The sequence below is a fragment of the Engystomops pustulosus genome, chromosome 7 (assembly GCF_040894005.1).
Source record: "Engystomops pustulosus chromosome 7, aEngPut4.maternal, whole genome shotgun sequence".
Lineage (NCBI taxonomy): Eukaryota > Metazoa > Chordata > Amphibia > Anura > Leptodactylidae > Engystomops > Engystomops pustulosus.
In genome coordinates this window covers 96,982,154-97,008,118 of record NC_092417.1, presented here as the reverse complement: position 1 = coordinate 97,008,118, position 25,965 = coordinate 96,982,154, and the positions used below count along the sequence as shown (strand labels likewise).

The 25,965-nt window shown below is 41.3% G+C and overlaps 1 protein-coding gene across 6 annotated transcripts; it reads left to right on the top strand.

Moving 5' to 3' along the window:
* Positions 1-1,027: 1,027 nt before the first annotated feature.
* LOC140070616 (IST1 homolog) lies at positions 1,028-24,013 on the top strand. Of its 6 annotated transcripts, none has more exons than XM_072117319.1 (11): positions 1,028-1,132; positions 4,657-4,757; positions 8,620-8,800; positions 9,805-9,889; positions 11,155-11,238; positions 13,153-13,263; positions 13,400-13,546; positions 14,808-14,909; positions 15,500-15,548; positions 15,929-15,998; positions 21,703-21,839. In XM_072117319.1, exons 2-10 carry the CDS (start codon positions 4,670-4,672, stop codon positions 15,949-15,951), a joined length of 870 nt encoding a protein of 289 aa, XP_071973420.1. In that variant the 5' UTR covers positions 1,028-1,132; positions 4,657-4,669; the 3' UTR covers positions 15,952-15,998; positions 21,703-21,839. The 6 variants fall into 6 exon arrangements, with proteins under 6 accessions (XP_071973420.1, XP_071973419.1, XP_071973417.1 ...); XM_072117318.1 differs by having other exon boundaries at positions 14,808-14,924; XM_072117316.1 differs by lacking the exon at positions 15,929-15,998 and having other exon boundaries at positions 21,703-24,013.
* The last annotated feature ends 1,952 nt before the right edge of the window (positions 24,014-25,965 follow it).

The following is a 25,965-nucleotide window of genomic DNA, read 5'->3' as shown; positions in this document are numbered from 1 at the left end:
CATGAAGAATCTGCACCAGAAATCCTGAATCTGGCGCCCTCTGCCCACTACACAAGTAATCTGTGTTTGCGTGGGTTTCCTGTGGGTCTTCTGGTTTCCTTCCACACATATTGGTAAGTTGATTACATTGTGAGCCCTATGGGGACAGTGACTGATTTGACAAGCTATGTGCAGCGCTGGAAAAACTGTGAGCGCTATATAAAAGAATTATTATTATTATTATTATTAAACTGGATATAAGTAAATGTGCACCAATGATTCATCTGGTGCAGCAGAAACCTGTCTAGTTCTACTCTGCACTGGTCTAAAGACCAGCACATTAATACATCTCCCCCAGTGTATTATACTTACAAATATGCCAATTTGGTCATATGTTATAAAAAAGGAGTAATATGCTTAACAAAGTTGTGAACTTTTACTATAAAAGTGCAAAGAACATGAGCTGCTAATGCTGCATCTGGCGCTCATTCTTCATGAATCTGATGCTCCCTGTACTGCTCCGGCAGAGTGCACCAACAAGATTCAGCATTTGTGACGCACGTTTTCATGAATCTGGCATGCAAAGTCAGACAGAAAACTAGCAAGAGCTTTATTAAATCTGGGCCAGCCATTGTTGTAATTTTTGAAAATGTATTAAAAAGCAATAAAACCTATATAAAATTGGTATCAACGGGATCGTAACAAACCAAAGAATAAGGTAGCGCACGGTGAAAGTCGCAAAAATGAAGAAAGTGACACATTTTTTTTGCCAATTCTACCAAATTTGGAATTTATTTTCCAGCTTCCCTGTACACAACATGGAATAATAAATAAGGTCATTGAAAAGTAACATTTGTTATGCAAAAAATGAGCCCTCACACAGCTCTGTACACAGAAAAATTAAAAAGTTGTTTCTGATGCTCCAAATAGGCTATGCTAAGCATGTACTATAGCACCACACCCAGGTAAGGTATGGTACAATGTGGTCATACAAATCACATGATCCCCACCCAGCAATGACATCACCGTACAGAACACGTGCCTCTCTCTGCGTTTCAGTAAATAGACTGAAATATCCTGTCAGACTGCTCAGTGCCTGGACTACTTCCTGACGCCTGCCTCTGTCCTCTGCTGCTGCCAGGAGAAGGCTCAGGTAAAAGTCTTCCATACTAACACCTGTATATTTCATTCTTCCATCCATTACAGTATAGAAAAGCATTTGTGATTGTGTTGGTGCGGGTGATTACCATATATGTTTTTGCTTTCACTATACAGTTAAAATAATACCGTAGATTGCCTTGTAGTGTAATTAATTGTAAGTATATAATTTTACAGTAAATGACTTTGTTTCTTTGAATCTGTTTTAATCGTATTTGCACTATAGTTTCAATATATATGTTGATAAAATGTCTGTTTGGTACTTAAATGAATAAAACTGATAAATTATGAAAAACTGCAAGTTACTAATACTTTGTGTTCAACAGATTCACCAACTTATCCATAGAATAGTATTATTTAAATGTATACCTTAGGAGTGTACTATTACATTGGAACTAAAAAAAATATAGCAAATAGAAAAGAGCAAAAATACTATAGAAATAGAAGGTGTTACCATAGAATTAACTATAGGAAGTTTGCCAATTGACTGTCTATAATTCTGTACATAACATATCCGATTCTCCAAAAGAAACAAGGGGTCCACTGCTCGGCTGGGCACTTCTGTTACTTTCTTTTAGTATAAGAGTCCCAGCACTCCTAATACATAAATCAAAATTTCTGAGATATCACTTTGACAAGTAAGACGTATGTAAAAATGACCTGATTGATTTCATAAGAACCATATTGGCTGGAACGCTGTTGTTTCAGAATTAGATATAGATAAAAACATTGATTCTTTTTTAGTGTTTGCTTCTAATGATAAAATGACTAGTACAGGTGAAGATTCAAAGCTTTTCCTGGACTATACAAACAAGTGGTAGCGGTGTCTGATTTCACAGGAGCGTTGTTGTTCATGACGGCTGATTTCCAGATGACGAGCCACACACTGGTCTTTCTGGTTTCAGGCCACTAGCCTCAGTCTTATCATTGACATGAGTTCAGAGTTTCACATTATAATGAGCTGGTAGAAACTGACACATAAACAAAGTCTTGCTTCATTGCTTTCCTGAATGCAAATAAGAAATGCAATTATTTTTTCCACTAGAGATAAATAGACACTCCTTCAACTTGTTGCACACAGGGGCAGTTCCAGGAACAATGCGGAACAAGGTTGTAAAAACAATATGTGGTGATCGAAAACTAGTTAAGAGTAAGTCACTAAAACTTAAGAAAGAAATGCTGGCTAGTCCGGGAAGTCGAGGAATAGAGAGGGAAGGTTATAGCAGTCAAAGAGCAAGAGATTGTCATAAGAGCTGGCTCTGTACATTTGTAAAATGATACAGTAATCAGGATACTAGAAAGTCTTTGTTAATTAAAAAAGGTGATTAATATGGATTTGACCTCTCCAAATGAGACTTTAGGCTCTTTAAAGCACTAGCTATGACCTATTTTGCAGCTAAGAAAACAAAAGATAGGAACAGGAATTGGGGTGATGTGGGAGGTGCAGCCTTTTTTCCCTCTGTCAACCTCTAGAGCAGTGGTGGCGAACCTATGGCATGGGTGCCAGAGGTGCCACTCTGAGCCTTTTTTGTGGGCACCTGGACCATCGCCCAAGCACACCAGACAGGACTCAAAGAATCTTCCTGCAGTTCCAAGCAACTTAAAAGATGCTGCTTTCAGTCATATTTTGATACTTACTTCGCTACTTGGGACTGTAGGAAGAGGGAGAATTAGACAGGGTTGAATTATTTTTGGAGGACCTCCTGCTGGCCCCAAGATTCTCTATGTACAGAGGGGAACTGGAAAGAAGCTAAAATTATGAAACTTTTCCATCTTTCTACTGTGTTGCTGTCCTCAGGAGGCCAATATGATTGAAAATTGTGGTACAGGGAACAATAAGTTACTGCTTTAATTTTTTGTTGCGATAAATAAGCAGGGTTTTGGGTTACAGTTTGGGCACTCAGCTGCTAAAAGGTTCGCCAACACTGCTCTAGAGTCTAGGAAATAGGCATTAGTAACAAGTTCAATTATTGGGTTTCGGTCCTATGCAATCAATGTATATTTGCGAAAAATAGGTTGTCCATCCTAAAACAAAAGCAGATCAAACTTTGACAGGTCAACTATGTATGTAGCATATCACCACGCTTCTTCCACTCATTCACAAAGTAATATAATCAGCATTTGAAGAGTATTGTGTGACAAGGAGAGGAATCATAAAATGTCTTCAGCACATAAGAATTGTGTCATAATTTACAAGGAAGCAGGACACCGTAGAAAGAGAGCTGCAAGAACTAGGGAAACAGGAAAGGGAAAACTGTCCCTTACTCTAAGGCTAAGCTAGTCACTGCCTGCAGGTGATGGTCAGCTTACCCGGGATAGCTCCGGACCCAACAACTTCTCTGTCTCTGAACATGAAGACCTATCCAGATAGTTGGGAAAAGGACTAAAGGAGAATAGTGTTTGGTGTACTAAATTTGCCCCCACCCTAACAAAACAATTGCTGCAAGTAAAAACTTGGCGAATTAGCAATCCCAGCATGCACACAAACACACAACTGAGACTAAATGGAGGAAGAAGGGCAATAGAGAGGATAGGAATAATGGTTAACAACCAGAGCAGGTCCAAGAATCACTCACTAAAAAAATAAACACAGACAAAGGGAACAGGCAGGATAGTGGTGAGTGAATACAAGAACAAGACAAACTTCACAGAATCTCTCACCACAGTCAAAGAAACAAGAAACAAAGTCAAAGAAACAATTAATTCAATTAATTAATGACCAACACATTTTTATACATCTGTATACAAAATACTTGCTTCTCCACTTGCTATTATTTCCCAGATAAAATTAGCTTCTTGCAAGACAGATAGAAGCTAATGGGGGTATCACATAACATAGAAGCTCTTTGGAGAGGTGAAGGGGAGCATTGAGTCACAACAATTAGGTCTCCGCCCACCAGTTCAGAGAAAACTGCAAATTAAAAATTGAACATTCAGAGGGGAAAACTGCTAGAAAATAGACTATATGATTAAAGACTATGGGGGAGATTTATCAGAAGGGTAAAACTGTTCTAGTTGCCCATGGAAAAGAAATAAGAGCTCAGCTTTAATTTTATAAACCGCTATGGGATTATGAAATCTGAGTTCTGGTTGATTGCTATGGGAAGCTATAACAGTTCTGCTATAAAGTCACATAATGAACAGAAATTATGTTATTCACACAATTTATTACTGGTTTATTCAAAGATATCTTTTAATAGATCATCTTAATAGCAGCTAACCACTGCCTATATGCAATAAATATACAAAAACACAGTGTCCCTGTTGTTCACTATGGCCTCTTAACCAGGTACACTACTTAACTCCCCAGAGAAACGGACAACACATTTATTATTGTCACACATACTAGCAAGAAAGCCACAACAATAGTTGTATAATAGTCAATCTGACCTAACTGATACCATATGACCCAAAGTCATAAAGTTATTCACTTTAACAAAACCATGGATGTATAAAGGCTTTTCAAAGATTTCTTTTTACAAACAGGATTGGAAAAATAACTTTGCTTTCTTTTCATAGAGGAAGGACCAACATGTTGAAGTCAGGGTTCAAGGGTGAGCGCCTGCGGGTCAATCTGAGACTTGCTATTAATCGTCTGAAGTTGCTGGAGAAGAAAAAAAGTGAGTATGGAATCACAGATTGCACTTCATTAGAAGGGGTTTCAGTGAACTGCAATGAAATATGGGGTGTGTTTCTAAAGTTTGCTTTTTATAGTGGTCATAAAGTTTACTTTGTACGGTGCCAAATCAGAAGAGGATGGCAGGACATCAGGGCCTGCTTGTGCCAGAGTTGGCCCAAAACCCAGGATTGGAAAAGCTACTTTCCTGGGTGTTTAACCCCCTAGACTCCACATTCAAATATGGACTGCGGTGTCTAAGTGGCTGCAGAGGCCACCCATCCCAGCAGCGATTACAGGGTGACATCACAGGCACACCAGGTGTCCACTGCGGTGCTTGTAAGAAACTGACAGTATAATACACTCCACAATGTAGGCAGGGCTGATTCTAGCCTTTATGTGGCCTGAGGTGAAAATTCAAATGGCGCCGACCCCCCCCCCCCATACGTTGTATACACATGCCTATTTAAAGGAAACCTACCACCATGGATTTACCTATTAAGGTAGATTTGATGGTAGTTGCCTCTAATGTATGTAAGGATAGCCCTTTTTTAATCTTTAATTGTGTTAATATGCTAATTTACCAAGGAGGCTACTGGGGCGTGGAGTAGCCGGATCTGAGGCATGCCTCCTCCTTGATCTAGATATATTCAGCACCCAGCTATGAGGAGCTGCGCGCACCCGTCCTTGAAGCCGGAGTTCTGTGTATGTACAGTAGCTCCAGCTTCGGACCCGAGACCATGCAGCCAGCGGCTTCATGGACCACGGTACGCAGCTCCTCATAGCTGCACACTGAAGATATCTGGGTGGGAGGATCAAATAGCCTTCTGGGGTGTGGAGTAGCTGCGCTGTGTAGCCTCAGCTCCGGCTACTCCACGCCCCAGTAGCCTCTTTGTTAAATTAGCAAATTATCATAAGTAAAGAATAAAAAAGATAAAGGAGATTAAAGGATTAGCCCTTAAAAGGGCTATCCTCACATACATTACAGGCACTGATAAACAGTCCTTAAAGGTGGCTTTCATATTAACCCTTTCATGGCTCCCCGGTATCGGGATGAGAGCACAAACTAAGACACACCAGTCTCTTAGAAGATGCATGAAAAAACTCCCCTCTTTATTAGCACACAGCCGCAAATATCAAACACAGAAAAATCGAAATGACAAGAAGATAAGGTGCTCAGATGCTATTGGCCATAATGAATTCACCAGGACATTCTCTGAAAAGGTTCATAAATTGTGCACTGTTTTCTCAGAGGCCCCGTTCACAGATATGTTTATATTATCCCAGCTACAAAATGTACAGAGAATGGCTTGAAAAGCTTCTTGCTAACCAAAACAAGATAAGGGGAAGAAAACAGGTCGAAGGATAACTAACTCTAAAAAAATGTCAAGGAGAAGCTGGCAGGCAAGCACCAGGAGGTGGAGGATACAGCTCACTCCAAGACCCGAGGTGCAGCACAGCCACAGCCTGCTCCCCTTCTTCTCTGACCTACAGTTATATCCTGCATTAACATGGAGGGGGAGGAGAGCTCTAAACAGAGTAAGAAAATGGGCAGAATAAGTGGCAGTTATTTGTCCTCTTTTCCCCAGTGGTCTGGTCTGTAGAGTATAAACAAGCCCCTGCTTGGCTCCTGCTATCACACAGGGCTAGAAACCTCTAAAAGCTCCTCTCTTTCACTTGGGACAGGAGGAGCTCACATGACTTCTACGGCCAGTTAACCCCTTAAAGACTAAGCCTATTTTGACCTTATAGTCACAGCCAGATTTTTCAAATATGTCATGTGTCGATTTAAATTGTAATAACTTTGGAACACTTTATACCACATATGCCAAGTTGATTTTGAGACACATTGAACTTCATGTTATTTGAAACATTTGAGTGATGTATTTTGAATTTATGAAAAAAAATGAAAAATAGCAAAACTTTGCAAAGATTTACTCTTTTTTAAACTTTGAACTCTTATAATTTTTGAACAAATAGTCATAACACAAAAATAACTTAATGAATAGCATTCACCATATGTCTGCTTTGTGTTGGCAACATTTATATATTTACTTTTTTTAATACATTTTATTTAAAGAAAAAGAAAGCATTACAGTTCAGAGAAACAACGTTGACAATCATAAACATGCCATGTTTAAACATCTGGTGTGACAGGTGAACACTTATTTTCCTTTACAAGCAGTTAGTAATCTAAATGGTATACATGTTACCGTGGTAGATCTGTTGGAAGTTGAACGTTGATGGTCAGTCCACCTGTTAAGTTAATTTTCCACTGCTTTGGTGTTATAGTAGATCATTAAATCAAGTAAATTTAAATCATTATATAACATGTTGTTGGCAACATTTTTTAAAATTCTTTTGTATCTGTAGGATGGTAGAAGGCTTTTATGTTTAGTAGCTATGCACTGCTGCCCATAACATTGGGAAACGTCATGGTGGCTTGAGGGGTTAATTGGCTGATAGCTTAAAGCAGTGATGGCGAACCTATGGCACTGGTGCCAGAGGTGGCACTCAGAGCCCTTTCTGTGGGCACTCAGGCCATCACCAGAGATGACTCCAGGTATATTCCTGCAGTCCCAGACAGCCCAGGACTTGCTGTGCACAGAGCTATTTTAAAGTGACAGCTCTACCTGGGATTATTTTCTGCTTTATTGGTGTCCTCAGGTGCTGGTATCAATGAAAGCTGTGACAGAGAAGGGAGTATAAATCACAAATTAAATTTCTGTGTTGGCACTTTGCGATAAATAAGCGGGTCTTTGTTGTAGTTTGGGCACTCGGTCTCTAAAAGGTTCGCCATCACTGGCTTAAAGGATCCTAAGTAAATAGTATATGACCTATGTAGGGGGAGCAGATATCAGGCAGCAGGAACTTCTGCTGGGTGATTGAACAGGTCACCGGCTGCCTCCTAAATCATCAAGGCTACCATTCTCCCGCCACTGATATCTGCCGCCTGAAACAAGATTTTCATCCTGCCTCATGGCAGATGCGGCCCTGTATGTAGGTAGTGCAATGCATTATAAAACAGATCAAATGATCTCCTGTCACTGCTCCCTTGTGTGGCAAAATAATAACAGAATGTATAAAAAAAAACACAACAAAAAAAGGTATATGTATCCAAAATGTGTAAAAATCAATACTACAGACCTTTATGCAAAAAATAAAGCCTCACACAGCCACATTGACAACAAATTAAAAAAGTTAATGTGATGATGGAAAAGGTTTTAATCCCCAAAAGGATTTAATTATGCAACTGAAGGTCATTAACAGTGGCGTAACTTGAAGATGATGCAAAGTCCGTACCAGGCCCCCGACCATAATGTATGGTTTATAGCACTAGTCTTTTCATATGGGAAAGTGACACCTTATGGGTCTCCTAAGCCTCTTGGCCCTGTTGCAACTGCACCCTCTCCACCCCCTTGAGTTACCCCCTGGCCATTAAAAGAAACCATATAAATTTTGTATCGCTGTATGAGTATTGACCCAGAGTAAAAAATGTTATTTAGGTTCCACAATAAATACAGAATATGACATTACATGGTAAAACAAAAAAGCATATCAGTTGAAAAAATAAGAATGAAAGCTGATGTGTTATGAAAGAGGAGAATGGAATGGAGGATAGGGGCGCCAGAAGTGATACTCCCCCTGCAGCCTGTAAACTTTGCTCATCTCAGGCAAATATGACTAATCTTTACATGACTTTAGAGGAGATCTGTGTGATTCCAATAAAAAATTTTGCTGTGCACTTTACGCATCAGAAGGCCCCGGCCTTAGAAGGGTTTAGCAAGTGTCACTTTTTAAGTGCTATTTCTAAAAACGTGTTGTTCCATTATGTCTATAATCACTGAACATTATTATCCATGTAGCTGAAATTGCATTAAAAGCTCGGAAGGAGATTGCGGACTATTTGTCATCCCGAAAAGATGAGAGAGCCCGGATCCGGGTGGAACATATAATCCGTGAAGATTATATGGTGGAAGCTATGGAAATACTAGAGCTGTATTGTGACTTACTTCTGGCTCGATTCGGATTGATTCAGTCAATGAGGTAAGGTTAGAAAAAAACACTAAGAATGCATGCTGGTTAAAGGGAACCTACCATCAGAAATGTACCTATAAAGGTAGATCTAATGGTAGGTGGCTAGTAACATGCTAAACCCTAATCTATTTTTACCTAATCTTAAAATACTTCCTAAACTTAACTATACTTTATTTAAGTAATATGCTAATTATTGGAAGAGGGCGTGGAGTAGCCTCTCCAGGTAGTGGGAGCAATAGCTAATCCACGCCCCAGTAGCCTCTGCCGATAACTATTAGCTAAATAAAGTGTTGCTTAGTTTAGGAAGTATTTTAGGATTAGGTAAAAATAGATTAGAGCTTAGCATGTTACTAGCCACCTACCATCAGATCTAGCTAAATAAGTAGATTTCTGATGGTAGGTTTCCTTTAATGTCCTCTAACCTGATGGCAACACAGTGATTTAGATCACAAATGTCATTCTGCCGCCTACAACTAAAAATAGTGAGTGTAGTAAAAATCCATCAGGGTTAGATTTCTGCCAATTTTCAGGGTACAGTAATGCTAACTTGTGGGCCCCAAACTGACCATAATCGTGTTGTAATGTCACATTACAATCTTATGCTTTGTGCATAAACAGCTGATGGTATGCAAATGTAGCCTAAAATCCACTGACAAGGCTCTGCAATTACAATGTAAAATTCAATATATATCAGGTCATTGTGGCCTGAATCCACATCCAACATCTGATGCCATAGACATAGAGGGGGATTTTTATTAGGGCCTCTGCGCCATGTCAGTGGCGTACAAGCCCTGAAATAATCACAAATGCTATCTTGTGACCATTATTTGCCACCTTCAGGCCGCACGTGTGCGGCACCGTATCACTCTGTGCGCCCATTGCCATCAATGGGGGGCATGTGTACGTTCCCTGACGTTTGTGTGAATGCAGCTTAAACCACAGATACCAAGCTGAGAAAAAACTGATGTGTGACTAAAAATGGTAGACTCATGACTAGTTTTATCTCTTTGCAGGGAGCTGGATCCAGGTCTGGCTGAAGCTGTGTCTACTGTGATCTGGGCTGCCCCACGTCTGACAGAAGTCTCAGAATTACACATAGTGAGTGAATTATGTGCTTGAAATGTTGAATGTTCTGAATATTTCAGTGGCAGAAGTGATGTGGATTATATGGTATATGATAATATCATAGACCTAAGAGACTTAAAGGGAACCTGTCACCAGGAGACCCATTTTTAGCACTCCCCCAGTCCCCACAGAGCATAGTACATACACTGCCAAAGTGTTTTTGTATTAAAAATTGGTTTTACAGAAAAAAAGATATGTTATATTATACCTTTCATTAGCATCTTCTGTGTGACTAGGCAGTTGCCAAATGGGAGGGACTGGAAAGGAGCAGTTCCCCCCCCACCCTTGGAAAACATGTGACCTTTTCAAATATATGAATAACTCCCCACACTCTGGATTGGCTGTAGAGGAGCAGGGGGCGTCGCTAAGCCCAGTGATGGGTGTTTTCATATATTTGAAAAGGTCACATGGAGAAGCAATTTCCCAAAGGTGGGGGGGAACTGCTCCTTTCCAGCCCCTCCCAAAAGGCAACTGCCTAGTCACACAGCAGATGCTAATGAAAGGTACAATATAACATATCTTTTTTTCTGTAAAACCTATTTTTAAAACAAAACCACTTAGGCAGTGTATGTACTATGCTCTGTGGGGACTGTGGAAGTGCTAAAAATGGGTCTCCTGGTGACACTTTCCCTTTAAGGAGAGGAATACACGAGCTTAAAGTGTCATTAATTTAAAGAGGACCTGTCACTCCAAAGTAAGCAGCTCCTAGTGCTTAAAGAAACGCCGCAGTGTTAAAATGATAGTGTTACTGGAAACCTCTGATAACGGTATCTAACACTACGGCAGAGTACAATGTAATCATCGGACTGCTCGCAAAGCTGTCCGACGTATTCCGAGGCGCTGCCTCTTCCCCGGACCACCACGCTCGCTCCGTAGACATCGGTGAGCGGTCCGACGTTTGCATTGTACTTCCCCACAGTGTTAGATACCGTTACTGGAGATTTCCGGTAACGCTATCACTCTAACACTGCAGCGTTTGTTTAAACACTAGGAGCTGCTTAGTTTAGTAATCAGCTCCTAGTGCTCAATTTATGGGTGACAGGTCCTCTTTAAAGTGTAACAGAACATATAACAAAATTGTATCAATCAATATTGCCGATGATAACTTTTATTATAAATTATATCTTAGTAGAACAATTACTATGACATTTCTTAATTTGTAGAATAATCTTTAATGCCTATTTATAATAGATGAGCAGCTTAATGGACTGGGTTGAGACTGTTCATTCTAATTACAGGTGGCTAATCAACTCTGTCATAAATACAGCAAAGAATATGGAAACCTGTGTAGGACAAACCAGATTGGAACAGTCAGTGAAAGAGTAAGTCATTCACATAAAATAAAACCGAAAAATGAAGTTTCCATATTAAAAACTAACTTGGAATATACAAAATCTCAAACATATGAGTTTGTTCACACGTCACAGATTTTCATTCATGTGATGTCAGTGCAATGGAGGATCCTCATTAGGGCAATATAGGCAGGCACCCGTGTATGTGTATATAGTTAGATGTACACATAGGCCCACATTGATCAAAAATAGTGGAAACTGACGGGTGCAACAGATTCATGAATTGTGGTGTACATTCTTCATTAATCTGGCGCTCCCTGCACTGCTCTGGAAGTAAGCACCATTTTTTTGTTGCACTTTGTTCATGCTGCAAAATTCTGCCGCACAGTTCGACTAAGCACTAACACCCTCTTTCGGTTCAAATTGTTTACATGTGCAAGTAGTTTTCACATTCTTTCGAGTGCAAAGTCAGACAGAAAACTGGTGCAAACATTTATAAAATAATGTGGGCCAATTTCTTTGAGAAACTGTAATTCTGCCAAAGTGCATTAGCCTAGTACATTGATAACGGCTACTTAGTGCTAATACCATCTGTTAACTTCTCAGACATCCTCTTATTCGGTGACATTCATGTTTTATTAAGACTGTGTGGTCTAAATGTAGCATTATCTGAAACTTTGCCTGTGAATAGTAAACTTTTTAGTTTGTTAACCCTGCTCTTTGGGGTTTGGATAACTGGATGAGACTGCGGATTTACTGCAAGGAAATTTTAGGGTTCTGTTACAGATGAAAGGATGAAAGGGGACCCTTATTTAATAAATCCCAGGGTACTGTTAATCCGCCCCTGTGTAGAAAGAATAGATGCTCTATTGGATTGAGATCTGGTGACTGTGGGGGCCATTTGAGTACAGTGAACTCATTGTCATGTTCAAGAAACCAGTCTGAGATGATTCCAGCTTTATGACATGGCGCATTATCCTGCTGAAAGTAGCCATCAGATGTTGGGTACATTGTGGTCGTAAAGGGATGGACATGGTCAGCAACAATACTCAGGTAGGCTGTGGCGTTGCAACGATGCTCAATTGGTACCAAGGGGCCCAAAGAGTGCCAAGAAAATATTCCCCACACCATGACACCACCACCACCAGCCTGAACCGTTGATACAAGGCAGGATGGATCCATGCTTTCATGTTGTGGACGCCAAATTCTGACCCTACCATCCGAATGTCGCAGCAGAAATCGAGACTCATCAGACCAGGCAACGTTTTTCCAATCTTCTACTGTCCAATTTCGATGAGCTTGTGCAAATTGTAGCTTCAGTTTCCTGTTCTTAGCTGAAAGGAGTGGCACCCGGTGTGGTCTTCTGCTGCTGTAGCCCACCTGCCTCAAAGTTTGACGTACTGTGCGTTCAGAGATGCTCTTCTGCCTACCGTGGTTGTAACGGGTGGCGATTTGAGTCACTGTTGCCTTTCTATCAGCTCGAACCAGTCTGCCCATTCTCCTCTGACCTCTGGCATCAACAAGGCATTTCCGCCCACAGAACTGCCGCTCACTGGATGTTTTTTCTTTTTCGGACCATTCTCTGTAAACCCTAGAGATGGTTGTGCGTGAAAATCCCAGTAGATCAGCAGTTTCTGAAATACTCAGACCAGCCCTTCTGGCACCAACAACCATGCCACGTTCAAAGGCACTCAAATCACCTTTCTTCCCCATACCGATGCTCGGTTTGAACTGCAGGAGATTGTCTTGACCATGTCTACATGCCTAAATGCATGTTGCCCCATGTGATTGGCTGATTAGAAATTAAGTGTTAACGAGCAGTTGGACAGGTGTACCTAATAAAGTGGCCGGTGAGTGTAATATATATATATATATATATATATATATATACATACATATATATATATATATATATATATAATATATTAAAACTTCTTTCCACAGCTGATGCATAAATTAAGCCCAGAAGCACCTCCAAAAATCCTGGTGGAGAAATACCTGATTGAGATTGCCAAAAATTATAATGTACAATTTGAGCCAGATGCAAGAGTAATGGTGAGCAGATCTGATCATATTTTACTTTTTAACAATATACTCCATAGGAGATATGTTTGTAATTTTTATAGATGTTATAACAACATATGTTTAGGGGAGGAATATGACCAGAGGCTAAGCAGTATCTCTTTTCCAGGCTGAAGCACCTTCTGGATTTGAAGTTGATGGAGGTCACACAAATTTTACAAATAGCAATAAAAAAGGAGGGCCGGGTGGCTGGGGAGGAGGAGGAGGTGGAGGTGATTTCAGTAGCAATGCCCGAGGTCCATATCCCCAGATAACAGTAAGTATTCTTATATGGCTGATATATACTTTTTTAATGTACACATGCTTTTAAAGGAAACCTACCATTTGGAAATGGTCATACTGACCCACCCTACCTGCACATAGGTGTAGCTGAGATGATGCAAGAGCATATCTTTGTTGAGCACATAAATCAGGCGTTTCATTATAAAATCGATTCTTATATTATGCTAATCAGCCACTTGGTGCTTATGTGTGCATAAACACAGGCCGATTTCAGGCATTAGCATAATTGGGCAGACACACGCAGAATGCCATCCCCGCCTCCCCCCACCCTTCAACTACCGTTGAAGTCTTGTGCTATCGCGAGTCTCCTCGCCGAGGTCTTGCGATAGTACAAGACTTTGGCAGTAGTTTGCGCAGGCGCCCTGCCAACCGGCTGCGAGACTTCAGCGGTCTTCTTCGCCGAAGTACGAGACTTCGGCGGTAGGTTGCGGTGCCGCCCTGTGATCCGGCCACGATACTACAGCAGTCTCCTCGCCAAAGTCTTGTGATAGCACAAGACTACAGCGGTAGTTCATGCCTCCGCCTTGCGAGCTGGTGGCTGCGCAAGCCTGCTATGTGCATGCCCTAGTGCTTCTGAGGGCTTGGTTGAATCATCGGCCCTCTGGGGAGAATAGGGAAATGCAGGGACAGCACGTTACGTGTCTGCCCAATTATGCTAATGCCCAAGCAGGGATCAGCCTGTATGATGCAGACAGAAGTGTCGAGTGGGTGATTAGTTGAATTTAAGAATCAATTTTATAACAAAACGGACGGTTTATGTGCCTAACCAAGATACGTTCCTGCATTATTTGGGATCAGTTACACCTATGTGCAGGTATGTGTGGGTCAGAATCTCCATTTCCAAATGGTAGATTTCCTTCAAGTTGTTGTAATATTATATTTTTTTCATTAACGGCCACAATTACCATACACATTTGTGGTGGTGAGGATTTAAGAAGACCTTAAATCTCTTATACAAGTCCCAATCCATTTGTCCACTACCAAGAGAAAAAGACTGAACTCTTCATAATTCTGCTTATTTCTGGAAGTTCTATATGCCAGAATTGAAATATTATTTTCTGGAGCAATTTATACAAAATCTTCCAGCCCAAGGCATTCTACACTGGCCAGCCCTGAATGCCACCCAGCTCTGCCAACAATGGTCTTCTGCACCTAATCGGAGGCACCAGAAAACTGACATAGTAACTTTAATTGATTTTTTTTTTAAGATAACTATCTGTTTTGTAACTTTATAGGAAACACAACCTGATGTAGGAATCTACGAGGAGTGTACATTTATACAACCACCTCCAAGAGGGAGACCGCCTGCCCCAGGCTTTCCTACATCCTATGGTTTAGTAAGTGTCAAAATGGTATGTTAGGAAGTACAACCTTACTAGGAGTATCTTAACTGGAGTATTTGACTGCCTACTGAAGAATGGTGGAAGGATTAAACACACATAAGTAGTAACTTCAGTCAGCTTTTAAGAGATACCTATAGGAGTGTTTCCTAATTGTACATGAGACTGGATTTCTCTTCAGGTGAGCTTGGATTATAGGGGAATTTACACCTTTTTGTCTCTAATAAGATCATTGCATATGCTTCATCTGAGATTCTGTGGCTGTGCAACCTTGTGTGTTTTAAAGGAGGATATGCAGAGTGTTTAGTGTGCAGTTTCTTCATATAACAGGGTAGATATGGCAATTCACACCAGCATGGAGCACAAATTGACAAGAATTGTCCCTGCTGAAGTCTAATTGTGGAATAACTGCTACATATACAATTAAATAGTAATTCACATACTATAACTTGATGCCCTGACGTTAATAGTTTGAGTGTATAGTAAATGTGCATATTTAGATGTGTGTTCAATTCAATCTCCTTACAGCCTCACCCACATAACTGAACACATGAATACAAAGTAATTTTGCTTTCTTGTTTCATCAGCTGAAACCCCCAGGACCAGACCCACAGGTTTTTCCTGCGCAGGATAATGGTAAGTTCAACCAATTTAGTCTTACTAATGACTGAGGCATTGTGAAAAAGCTTAGGGTGATGCCACACGTGGCATTTTGAACGCATTTTTGGTCCGTTTTTAAACAGTCTGTTAAAAAACGCATGTGTTAAAAAACTCATGCGTTAAAAAAAAACATGCCTGTTTGAAAAACGCATGCATTTTTTTGAAAACGCATCCATTTTTGACAGGTTTGACCGATTATCTTAATTCAAACAGGTCAAAAACATTTTTTTAACGCATGCATTTTTTGATGGATTGCTTAAGAAAACGGGCCAAAAACGCGTTCAAAACGCCATGTGTGACATCACCGTTAGGATGATTGTTAATGATACCTGCTAAATTTATCTATTGCTACACAGATAATAAATGTGAAAAGGAATGAGAATTAGAAAACTTATGCTTCACAACAAAGCCGGCAACATACAGTGGGTACGGAAAGTATTCAGACTCCTTTAAATCTTTCACTCTTTGTTTCGTTGCAGCCAATTGGTTGGATAAAAAAAGTTCTTTTTTTTTTGCTCATTAATGCACACTCTGCACCTCATCTTCACAGAAAAAAACAGAAATGTAGATATTTTTGCTAATTTAATAAACAAGAAAAATTTGTCATAAGTATTCAGCCCCTTTTGCTGTGACACATATTAACCCCTTAAGGACGCAGCCAGTTTATAGCTTAAGGCTCAGCCTCATTTTTAGATTCTGACCTGCGTCTCTTTATATGGTTATAACTTTTGAACACTGTTACTTATCAAAACGATTCTGAGATTGTTTTTTCCCCCATATGTTGTACTTCATGTTAGTTGTAAATTTTGGCTGATAAATTTTGCGTTTATTTACAAAAAAAAAGAAAAACTGTAGAATTTTTTTGAAAAATTAGCCATTTTTGAAATTCGAAATCATTGCGTTTTCAGACAGATAGATTTACCACCTAAATAAGTTGCTGAATAACATTTCCCATATGTCTACTTCACATTTTCATAATTTTTGAAATGTCTGGATAATTTATTTTGATGTCACACGGCTTACAAATCGAATATCGGTTTTCCGTATTTTCAGAATTGACTATTTTGGTGATAAATACAGTTTTGAATGAAATTTTACATATTTAACATCAAAAACCCCCTATGTATCAACCCATTTTCAAATCTGCACCCCTCAACCTATCAGAAATAGCTTTTAGGAAGATTGTTAACCCTTGAGATCTTCATAGTAATTGAATCAAAATGGAGGTGAAATTTAGAATGGTCATATTGTTCCCTTATACGTTCATTTAGCCCTAAAATTTACACATTTCCAAAAGATAAAAAGAGAAAACCCACCTTACAATTTATGTAATTTCTCCCGAGTACAGAGACCCCCCACATGTGGCCGTTACTTGCTTTATGGGCGCACATCGAGGCGGAGGAGGGAAGGAGCACCCTGCAGCTGCCAGGATTTTAGTTTTCACACTGGCCAGGCTATTAAATTTGGCATTTTATTTTGCGGTATGAGATGCTTTTTCCAGTGTTACCATTTTGGAGTTGGGGTTAGGAACTTTAATTGAGGGCAGGAAAAGAAAATCATCAATTCTGGAGTACATGTGTCTTTTGTTCACATCTTATTGCATTTTTTTTGTGGGATTCAATAGGTAAAAAATCATCATTTTTGGCAAGTTTTTAACAGTTTTTTTAGCGGTGTTCATCGTGCGTGTTCATTAATTATTTACTTTTATTCTACGGGTTGTTACAGATGTGGTGATACTATATATGTGGGGTTTGTGTTATGATTTAGACAGTTTTTTGCGTTATATCTCTGTTCATATGTTATGGGGCTTATGGGCATTTTTATAGATTTTTATTAACTTTATTTTTTTATTGAAAAACATTTTTTTAATACTTTTTTTTACTCGTTCCACCATGGGACATGAACAAGCAAACATCTGATTGCTTGTTCATGATAATATCCTGCAATACTGATGTATTGTAGGGTATTAGCAGTGTCAGCCTATGCACATGCATAGGCTGACACTGTGCCTTTAACATGACGTCAGAGACGCCATCTTTCAGGCAGTGCCTACAGGCAGCTCTGGGGACCTGATCGGACCCCAGGACTGCCATAGCTACGATCGGCGGCCCCGAAGGCATGTTAAATTCCGCGGTCACGCTGACCACGGCATTTAACGGGTTAAACACCCGCGATTGGAAACCACTCCAACCGCGGGTGTTACACTGGGATGTCGGCTGTTAGCCGGCACCCCATGTATCCCGATGCTGGTTCGGCTCTGATCCAGAGCTGAGCGGTATCAGCACCGCGGCGCATATATCTGCCACTGAGTGCTAAGTCACTGTGAGAGTGGGAAGGGGTTAAACTCAAATGCTGTCTATTTCCTTAAATAATGGCCTCCATTATCCTTAAATGGAAGAAGGTTTGGAAGACCACAGCTCTTCCTCGACCTGGCCATCCAGCCAAACTAAGCAATCGTGGGAAAGGAGCCTTGGCAAGAGAGGTAAGGAAGCGCAATGTAGCTGAGCTCCAGAGATGCAGTAGGCAGATGGGAGAAAGTTCCACAGAGTCAACAATCACTGCAGCCTCCACCAGTCGGGCTTTATGGCATGGTGTGCCGATGGAAGCCTCTCATCAGTGCAAGACATATGAAAGCCGCATACAGTTTTCAAAAAAACACATGATGGACTTTCAGATTATGGAAATAAGAGTCTCTGGTTTGATGAGATGAAGATTGAATTTTTTAGTCTTAAAGAAAACCTACCACTTAGAATGGCAGGGGTAAGCTGTAAGTACCGAGCACCAGCTCAGGGTGGGCTGGTGCCGGTACTTACTTTCGTTAGTGTTATAAACCGCGGTATCGCGGTTTTAACACTTTTTAAACTTTAGAGCAGAAGAGGCTTCAGCGCTGCGTGCGCACGATCGTGCGCGCGCCTACATAGGAAATAGCGGAGATGTTGCGCGCGCACGGCCGCGCAGCGCCGAAGCCCCTTCTGCTCTAAAGTTTAAAAAGTGTTAAAACCGCAATACCGCGGTTTATAACACTAACGAAAGTAAGCACCGGCACCAGCTCACCCTGAGCTGGTGCTCGGTACTTACAGCTTACCCCTGCCATTCTAAATGGTAGGTTTCCTTTAAATCTAAGCGGTATGTGTGGAGAAAACCAGGCACTGCTCATCACCTGACAAATACAATCCCAACGGTGACACATGGTGGTGGTGGCAGTATCATGCTATGGGGGTGGTTTACGAGGGACAGGCAGACTGGTTGTAATTGAAGAGCCAAGTACAGAGATATCCTGAATGAAAACCTGGCTGGAGTTTCACCTTCCAACAACACAATGACACTAAGCACACAGCTAAACCAGTGGCTTCAGAACAACTCTGTGACCATTACTGATTGACCCAGCCAGAGCCTCCTCCAATCCGGGTCTGAAAAACTTGTTGCATCATTCCCAAGAAGACTCATGGCTGTACTAGCTCAAAATGTGCTTCTACTCAATACTGAGCACAGGGTCTGAATATTTCTGACCATGTGATATTTTAGTTTTTCTAGTTATTAATTAGCAAAAATTTCAGTTTTTTTCTGTCAAGGTGGGTGCAAAGTGTACATTAATGAGCAAAAAAAATGTGAAGGGTTCTGAATATTTTTTGTACCCAGTTCCATACTTCTCTAAGATTAAGAAGAATATTCTCTTCTTCTACTACATTAGTTATTTCAAATTGATGTTCAATTCACTGTTATATTTATTTATTTAATGAATAGATTATTTAAAAAAAAAACCTGTGTTTGACACCTTAGCATTAATATAAAAGCCCATTTGGGAATTGTGAAATTTACTTGCATAGGATAATGCCCCCTGGTGTTCAAAGTGTATAGTGGACATTCTGACATGAGCTAGGGCTGATTATTAGGCCCCAATAGACCATACAAAGTTGATACATAGTTCAATAACAGGGCAGACAGTGTATCAACGTCCGTGGGATTATTTTTGCCACAATTATCCTCACTTGGAAGTGCATTGTTGTCCACCTCACCCCCCTTCAAACAGCAACGCTGTTTTAGCAGTCAGTTATGCTGTTAAGCTCTTCCAGCTGTGATTCCATGGCCCATCCACCGGCCCCAGGAGCAGAGATAAAGCTCCAAGATTCCCAAGAATTCTTATAGGAGAATGAGGATGTAGGGGGTGGTGGACTGTTAGTAGAGACCTATGATGATAATGAAACACAACTGACAACGGCTGTGGCTTTCTGTGATGTGCAGACGGAGACGGGCTTGGTGGTAGAAGAAGCAAGTGGTGATGATGAGGTACTCGACCTGATAAGTGTAGAAGGCAGTGATGCTTCAGAGGAAGAGGTTCTGGCCAGGAAGCCAAAGGTACCCGGCAGAACTAGCGAAAGCAGTGATAAGCCTGTAGCCACATCGTTGACAGCTACTGCCTGAGCCCAGGGACCCAGGAAACAAAGGCCCTCCCACAGGGTGTCTGCAAGGTGGCATTTTTTTCACACAATGCAGAAGACACATGTCACATGCACGCTGTGCCACTAGGCCATAGAGCATACCAAAGCCTTAACAATCTGAGTACCTCATATATGACCAGGCACCTGCAGAGTAAACATGCAGGTGGCTGAGACACCAAAAAAAGCTAGAAACACCTAAGGCTCCACATGCTGCTTCAGTTGGCACAGCCTGTTCCACCTCCTCCCTAGTCTTAAAGGAAACCTACCACTTGTAGTGGCAGGTTTCCGATGAAAATACCGGGCACCAGCTCAGGGTGAGCTGGTGCCGGAGCTTATTTTAGTTAGTGTTTTAAACCGCGGTATCGCGGTTTAAAACACTTTTTAAACGTTATAGCCGGCGCAGGCAGGTACGCGCTCGGCGCTTACCGTGCACGCGGCTCTCATTCACTTCCTATGTAGCCGCGTGCACGGTAAGCGCCGAGCGCGTACCTGCCTGCGCCGGCTACAACGTTTAAAAAGTGTTTTAAACCGCGATACCGCGGTTTAAAACACTAACTAAAATAAGCTCCGGCACCAGCTCACCCTGAGCTGGTGCCCGGTATTTTCATCGGAAACCTGCCACTACAAGTGGTAGGTTTCCTTTAAGGCCACTTGTCTCTCCACTAAGGGAGGATGTGTTTCATCACTACCATCACCAGCACCATTGCCAAACCTGTCCCAAGGTGCACCTCACAACTAACACGTGTACCAGTAATCATAGGCTGGCTGGCTCATGTTCTGCTCCCACCCAGGATTGCCAGACATGACTCCTAAATAAACTCTTTATTTTTATATATACGCGAGTATAAGCCGAGTGGGGCTATTTCAGCACAAAAATTATGCTCAAAAATGTCGGCTTATACTTGAGTGTATACAGGCAGTTACCTACAAGGTGGCTTCCATAGGTTTGTTCTTAAGTTGAATTTTTACGTAAGTTGAAACTGTATATTTTATCATTTTGGATTCTGACCAAAAATTTTTTTGCCCCAGTGATAATTGGAGTTTCTAAATTTTTTGCTGTAATGGGACCAAGGATTATCAATAAACACTTTATACGACACTTTATAGCTGATCATTGCAGTCTGGAACTATAGTAAAGCATCCAGAGAGCTTCACCAGGGGGTCGCAGTTGGCAGAGGGGTCCGTCTGTAACTAGGGATCATCTGTAAGTTGGGTGTCCTTAAGTAGGGGACCGCCTGTATAGAACTTTATTTTCTCCATAATTACAGATGATCATGAAAGATTGGGAGCACTGCAGTGCCCTACACAGGACTAGTGTACTCGCTGGTAGATGTCCTTTAACATAATGAGAGGTTATTACCGTAATAATTTTTGCTGGACCAACACTGTCGTTGGTTCGAAAAACAAGTAAGTGGTGATGTGTGGAATAAACATGAATTGTATAAATAAAAGTAAGACGGACAGAGCAGGCATGGTGGTTTTACTCAGTAATCAATTTCCTATATTACACACATTGATCGTATCATGCATCTTTATTAGACAGATAACAAATTCTAATCTGGACGGGGTAATCAGAAACAAGAAATTACAATTCTGGAATAAAAAGATTCTTTAATTTTACCTAAGCCTGACTAAACATTGAGCCATTAATCTACATCTGTGAACTTGACGTCAATTCTTGCCCCTCGCAGGTGCTAACATCAAACCAGGAACAAATATCACTGGGAAGTATGACAACCTACCATTACCAAAGCTTCCATCTGTACCAGTCAGCCCCGCCCGTTTGTCACCAACAACGGACCCTTCTCCATATGAGGATATAGACTTTGAAGATCTATCAAAAAGACTGGAGGATCTTAAAAAGAAGAAATAAAATATGTAATGATGGAGATGTAATACTATATACAAATCTTTGCCTTGGACTTTTTATTGACCCTGCTTGTATATTTTATTTTGGGAGTCAACAGAATACAATAGGTTACACTTAGTGCACCAATCAACAAAACAATCTTTTTCTTCATCAATTTTCTACATTACTCTCTGGCAGTCCCGATCATAGTCTCTGGGCTAGAACATTTAGAGTACAGCTGAAGTTTACCCCCAAAAGACTCTAGTCCTATTGACTTCTACGCAAGTAATGAAGATGAATGCATTTTTAGTACAACTTGTAAGTTTTTATACCTGCAACTTAATGGTCTAAAGGAATCTAAAGTTTATGGATTGTTTTTACAACTGGTTAATAGCATTTATTTAGATGTGGTTCTTGGAAAACTGTTTTCGTTTACTTCACATCATGGGGCTCATTTACTAAGGGTCGTGGATCGCACTTTTGTTGGACTGTTCATCTTCGGTGATCGATGGCTTGGACAGGTATTTAACAGGTGTCTGCGCTGAGATTGTGTCGTACATGATTGGTATTTGGCACAGCTGCGCTGGCTTCCATGGGACACAAATTGGCGGCGTGCCGTCGGACGATCCAACTGATTTGGACCGAGTGCGGGACTTACTTGCACCACTTAAAAGATGGTGAACTCTGTCAGACCTGAGCGGGGAAGCGACACATGCAGGATATCGGGCGCACAATCTTAGTGAATCGCGGCACAGTCCATTATCGTTGGTGAATTCCAGCAACCGTATTAGTAAATGAGCCCCCATATGTTGTGCTCAGTCACAATAGAACAAAAGCTTTAAAGAATTGGCAGTTGGACATAACTACAAAATTCTTAAAGGGGTATTCCCAATCCGGAAAATTAATGTTATTATTTGTATGATGAAAAATAATAAAATTTTCCAATATACTTCCTGTATCAATTTCTTACAGTTTTCTAGATCTCTGCTTCTTGTCATTGTGTAGAAAGCTTCTATGTTTACTTCCAATAGACAGAAATGGTCACACATGTGTATAACTTGTTTCTGGAAATAAACATAGAAGCTTTCTATAGATGAACAACAAGCAGAGATCCAGAAAACCGAGAGCAGATAATAACTGAAAGTATATTGGAAATTAGTATAACGTTTCCTTATTCAAACAATATCCATTACTTGCTGAAATGGGAAAACCCCTTTAACAAGGCCCCCACCTGCCATTTTTAATATTGGTGGTATCATCATAAATGCTAAGAGGTGTTTGGTTCCAACTAAGGCTCCAAGGCTGTGGTGCGACTGCTACCTCTGCATCTCCTATGAACATACTTTTTTTTTACAATATCTACGTCAACATATGTTAGTTGGTCAATATGGTACACCGCATAATACAGAAACAAAGTCCATTTATGTTACCTATTCATAAATGCAAGTGCAAGACAAAACAGATCTCTCACCAATTTGACAGACAGAATTTTCCAAGGACAAGTTAGAGAGATAGAAATCTGCTTTAGGCTACATTCACACAATGGGACACATTTACGAAGGGTCCGCACACCGCATTTCTGTCGGGTTTCCCGATCTTAGTGAATCGCCTGGACTTCATCCTTTTCGAACAATGCACCTCGGGGATCGCGACAGGACCGGGTAAGTAAATGTGCCCCAGTGTGTGTCCACCATACCGTAGTCGGTCCCGATGATTCCCCCCCCCCCCCCCACACTCCATAGTAATATATGGTAAACGGAAAGATAGAACATGTCCTATTTTCTCCCGGCTACGGAACGGTATGGTGCCACACGTGTGCTCCACCATCCCGCTCCCGTACGGCGCCGTGCACCCATTGCCGTCTATAGGGACGTATATACAACATATATACGTTGGCCGTATATATGTTCCCCATACGTTCGTGTGAATGTAGCCTTAGGCCACATTGCCACTTTTGCCATAAGTGACTCTACATTATATATTAATTTATTAAACATTGTTGTACATGTATACATTCATAGAAACAAATTCTGGTAAATAGACAAGAGCGATGACATTTGCTATACATATGTTTTTTAAAAAATTGCAATTTTATATAGTAAAATGTCTTTGGCTATTATATTGTTATTTACTGCTGCACTTGCCATTAATAAAACACCTGTTGAATAACATGGCTCCAGGTCTTTTCATCACCCTCCAGGCAGGTCCCCTTCGCCATTAAAAATACATAAATATTTGTACACATACATATTTACACAATCACAATCATTTATACACTCATACACGTGTACGCACAGATATACAGCATATATACACACATATCTAGTTTATACAATAAACACACAGATATACAGTATATATACACATATGCAGTACATACAACACACACAGATATACAGTATATATACACACACATACAGTATATACAACACACACAGATATACAGCATATATACACACATATGACATTTTGGGGAAGGATCATGTAATGCCAAAACATCGCTCTTTATGGATTAACCCCTGAATGAGCAGGCCCTTTTTTGTTTTTGCATTTCCATTTTTTACTCCCGACCTTCAAAAATGTAAAGACTTGTAAAGATCTAAAGTAAAGAGCTGTTTATGGGCTTGTTTTCTGCGTAACAAATTGCCCTTCTTAGTGACGGTATTTATTATTCCATGCCGTGTACTGTGAAGCAGGAAAAAAAATTCCAAAAGCAGTTGCAAAAAAACGCATTTGCAACATTTTCTTGAGGGCTTGGATTTTACGGCTTGCACTGAGTGCCCCCGGATGACATGTCTACTTTATTCTTTGGGTTGGTATGATCACAGTGATACCAAATTTATATAGGTTTGTCAGGCTTAGAGGTTGTGGATCCTCTGAACCACTGCGGACGATGGCACAAGCCACTACCTGGGACCGGAGTCTAAGTGGTACCCGGTTATCGCCAGAGCGGGTTAGACAAGCTGCGGCGTGGTACCACCAGGTCGTTCCACAGGCGTGACTTGTCCAAATTGGACCTTCGAAGGGCCTATAATCTTATCCGTATCCGTTAGGGAGAGTGGAAGACCGCTTTTAATACCCATGATGGTATTACAGTCAAACAATTCCGTAATCAGCGGCAATGGGTAGCGGTTCTTAACTGTGACCTTGTTAAGACCGCGGTAGTCTATGCATGGACGGAGTGACACGTCCTTCTTGGTCACGAAGAAAAAACCTGCACCAGCCTGAGAAGAGGACTTACGTATGAATCCCCTCTGCAGATTCTCTTGGATATATTCCGACATGGCTGCGGTTTCTGGTACAGAGAGCGGGTACACACGACCCCGCGGAGGGGACATTCCCGGCAACAGGTCCACAGGACAGTCATAAGGACGGTGAGGTGGCAACGTCTCGGCTTGCTTCTTCGAGAAGACGTCATAATAGTCTTTATAGCAAGCGGGAAGGCCCTCCAGGACCTTGGGAGCCACAGACGAAGCCAGGACAGGCACTGGATGAGGCATTTTCACAGAGCAAGACTGGCAGTCAGGTACCCACCAGGTCTCCCCCGTCCTCTAGTCAAGGACAGGGGGCGTGGAGCTGCAACCATGGTAGGCCCAACAGGATGGAGGACGTGGACCATGGAAGTACATAAAAGGACAGTCTTTCCTTGTCTAGAACTCCGACTTGCACGGACAGAGGCTTGGTGCAGTACCGGACCGGGTCGGAAAGGATTTGGCCACTAACAGAAGAAATGACCAATGGCTTTTCTAGACGAACCACAGGAATGTGATGCCGGGAGACGAGAGTGGCATCCACGAAGTTCCCTGCGGAGCCGGAGTCCAAGAAAGCAGAGACCTGGATCTGGGTGCTGGTGCCAAAGCTGAGACGCACCGGTATCATCAAGCGTGGAGAAGCTTTGCTTACACCTAGGGACGCTTCTCCCAAGAACCCTAGGTGCTGGCGTTTCCTGGATGCTGAGGACGGATAGGACAAGACCCCAAGAAGTGCTCAGGACTGGCACAATAGAGACAAAGGTTTCCCTGACGTCTTCTGATATGCTCCTGAGGAGAGAGTCTGGCCCTGTCACCTCCATAGGCTCCTCAGCAGATGGTACAACAGGAAACTG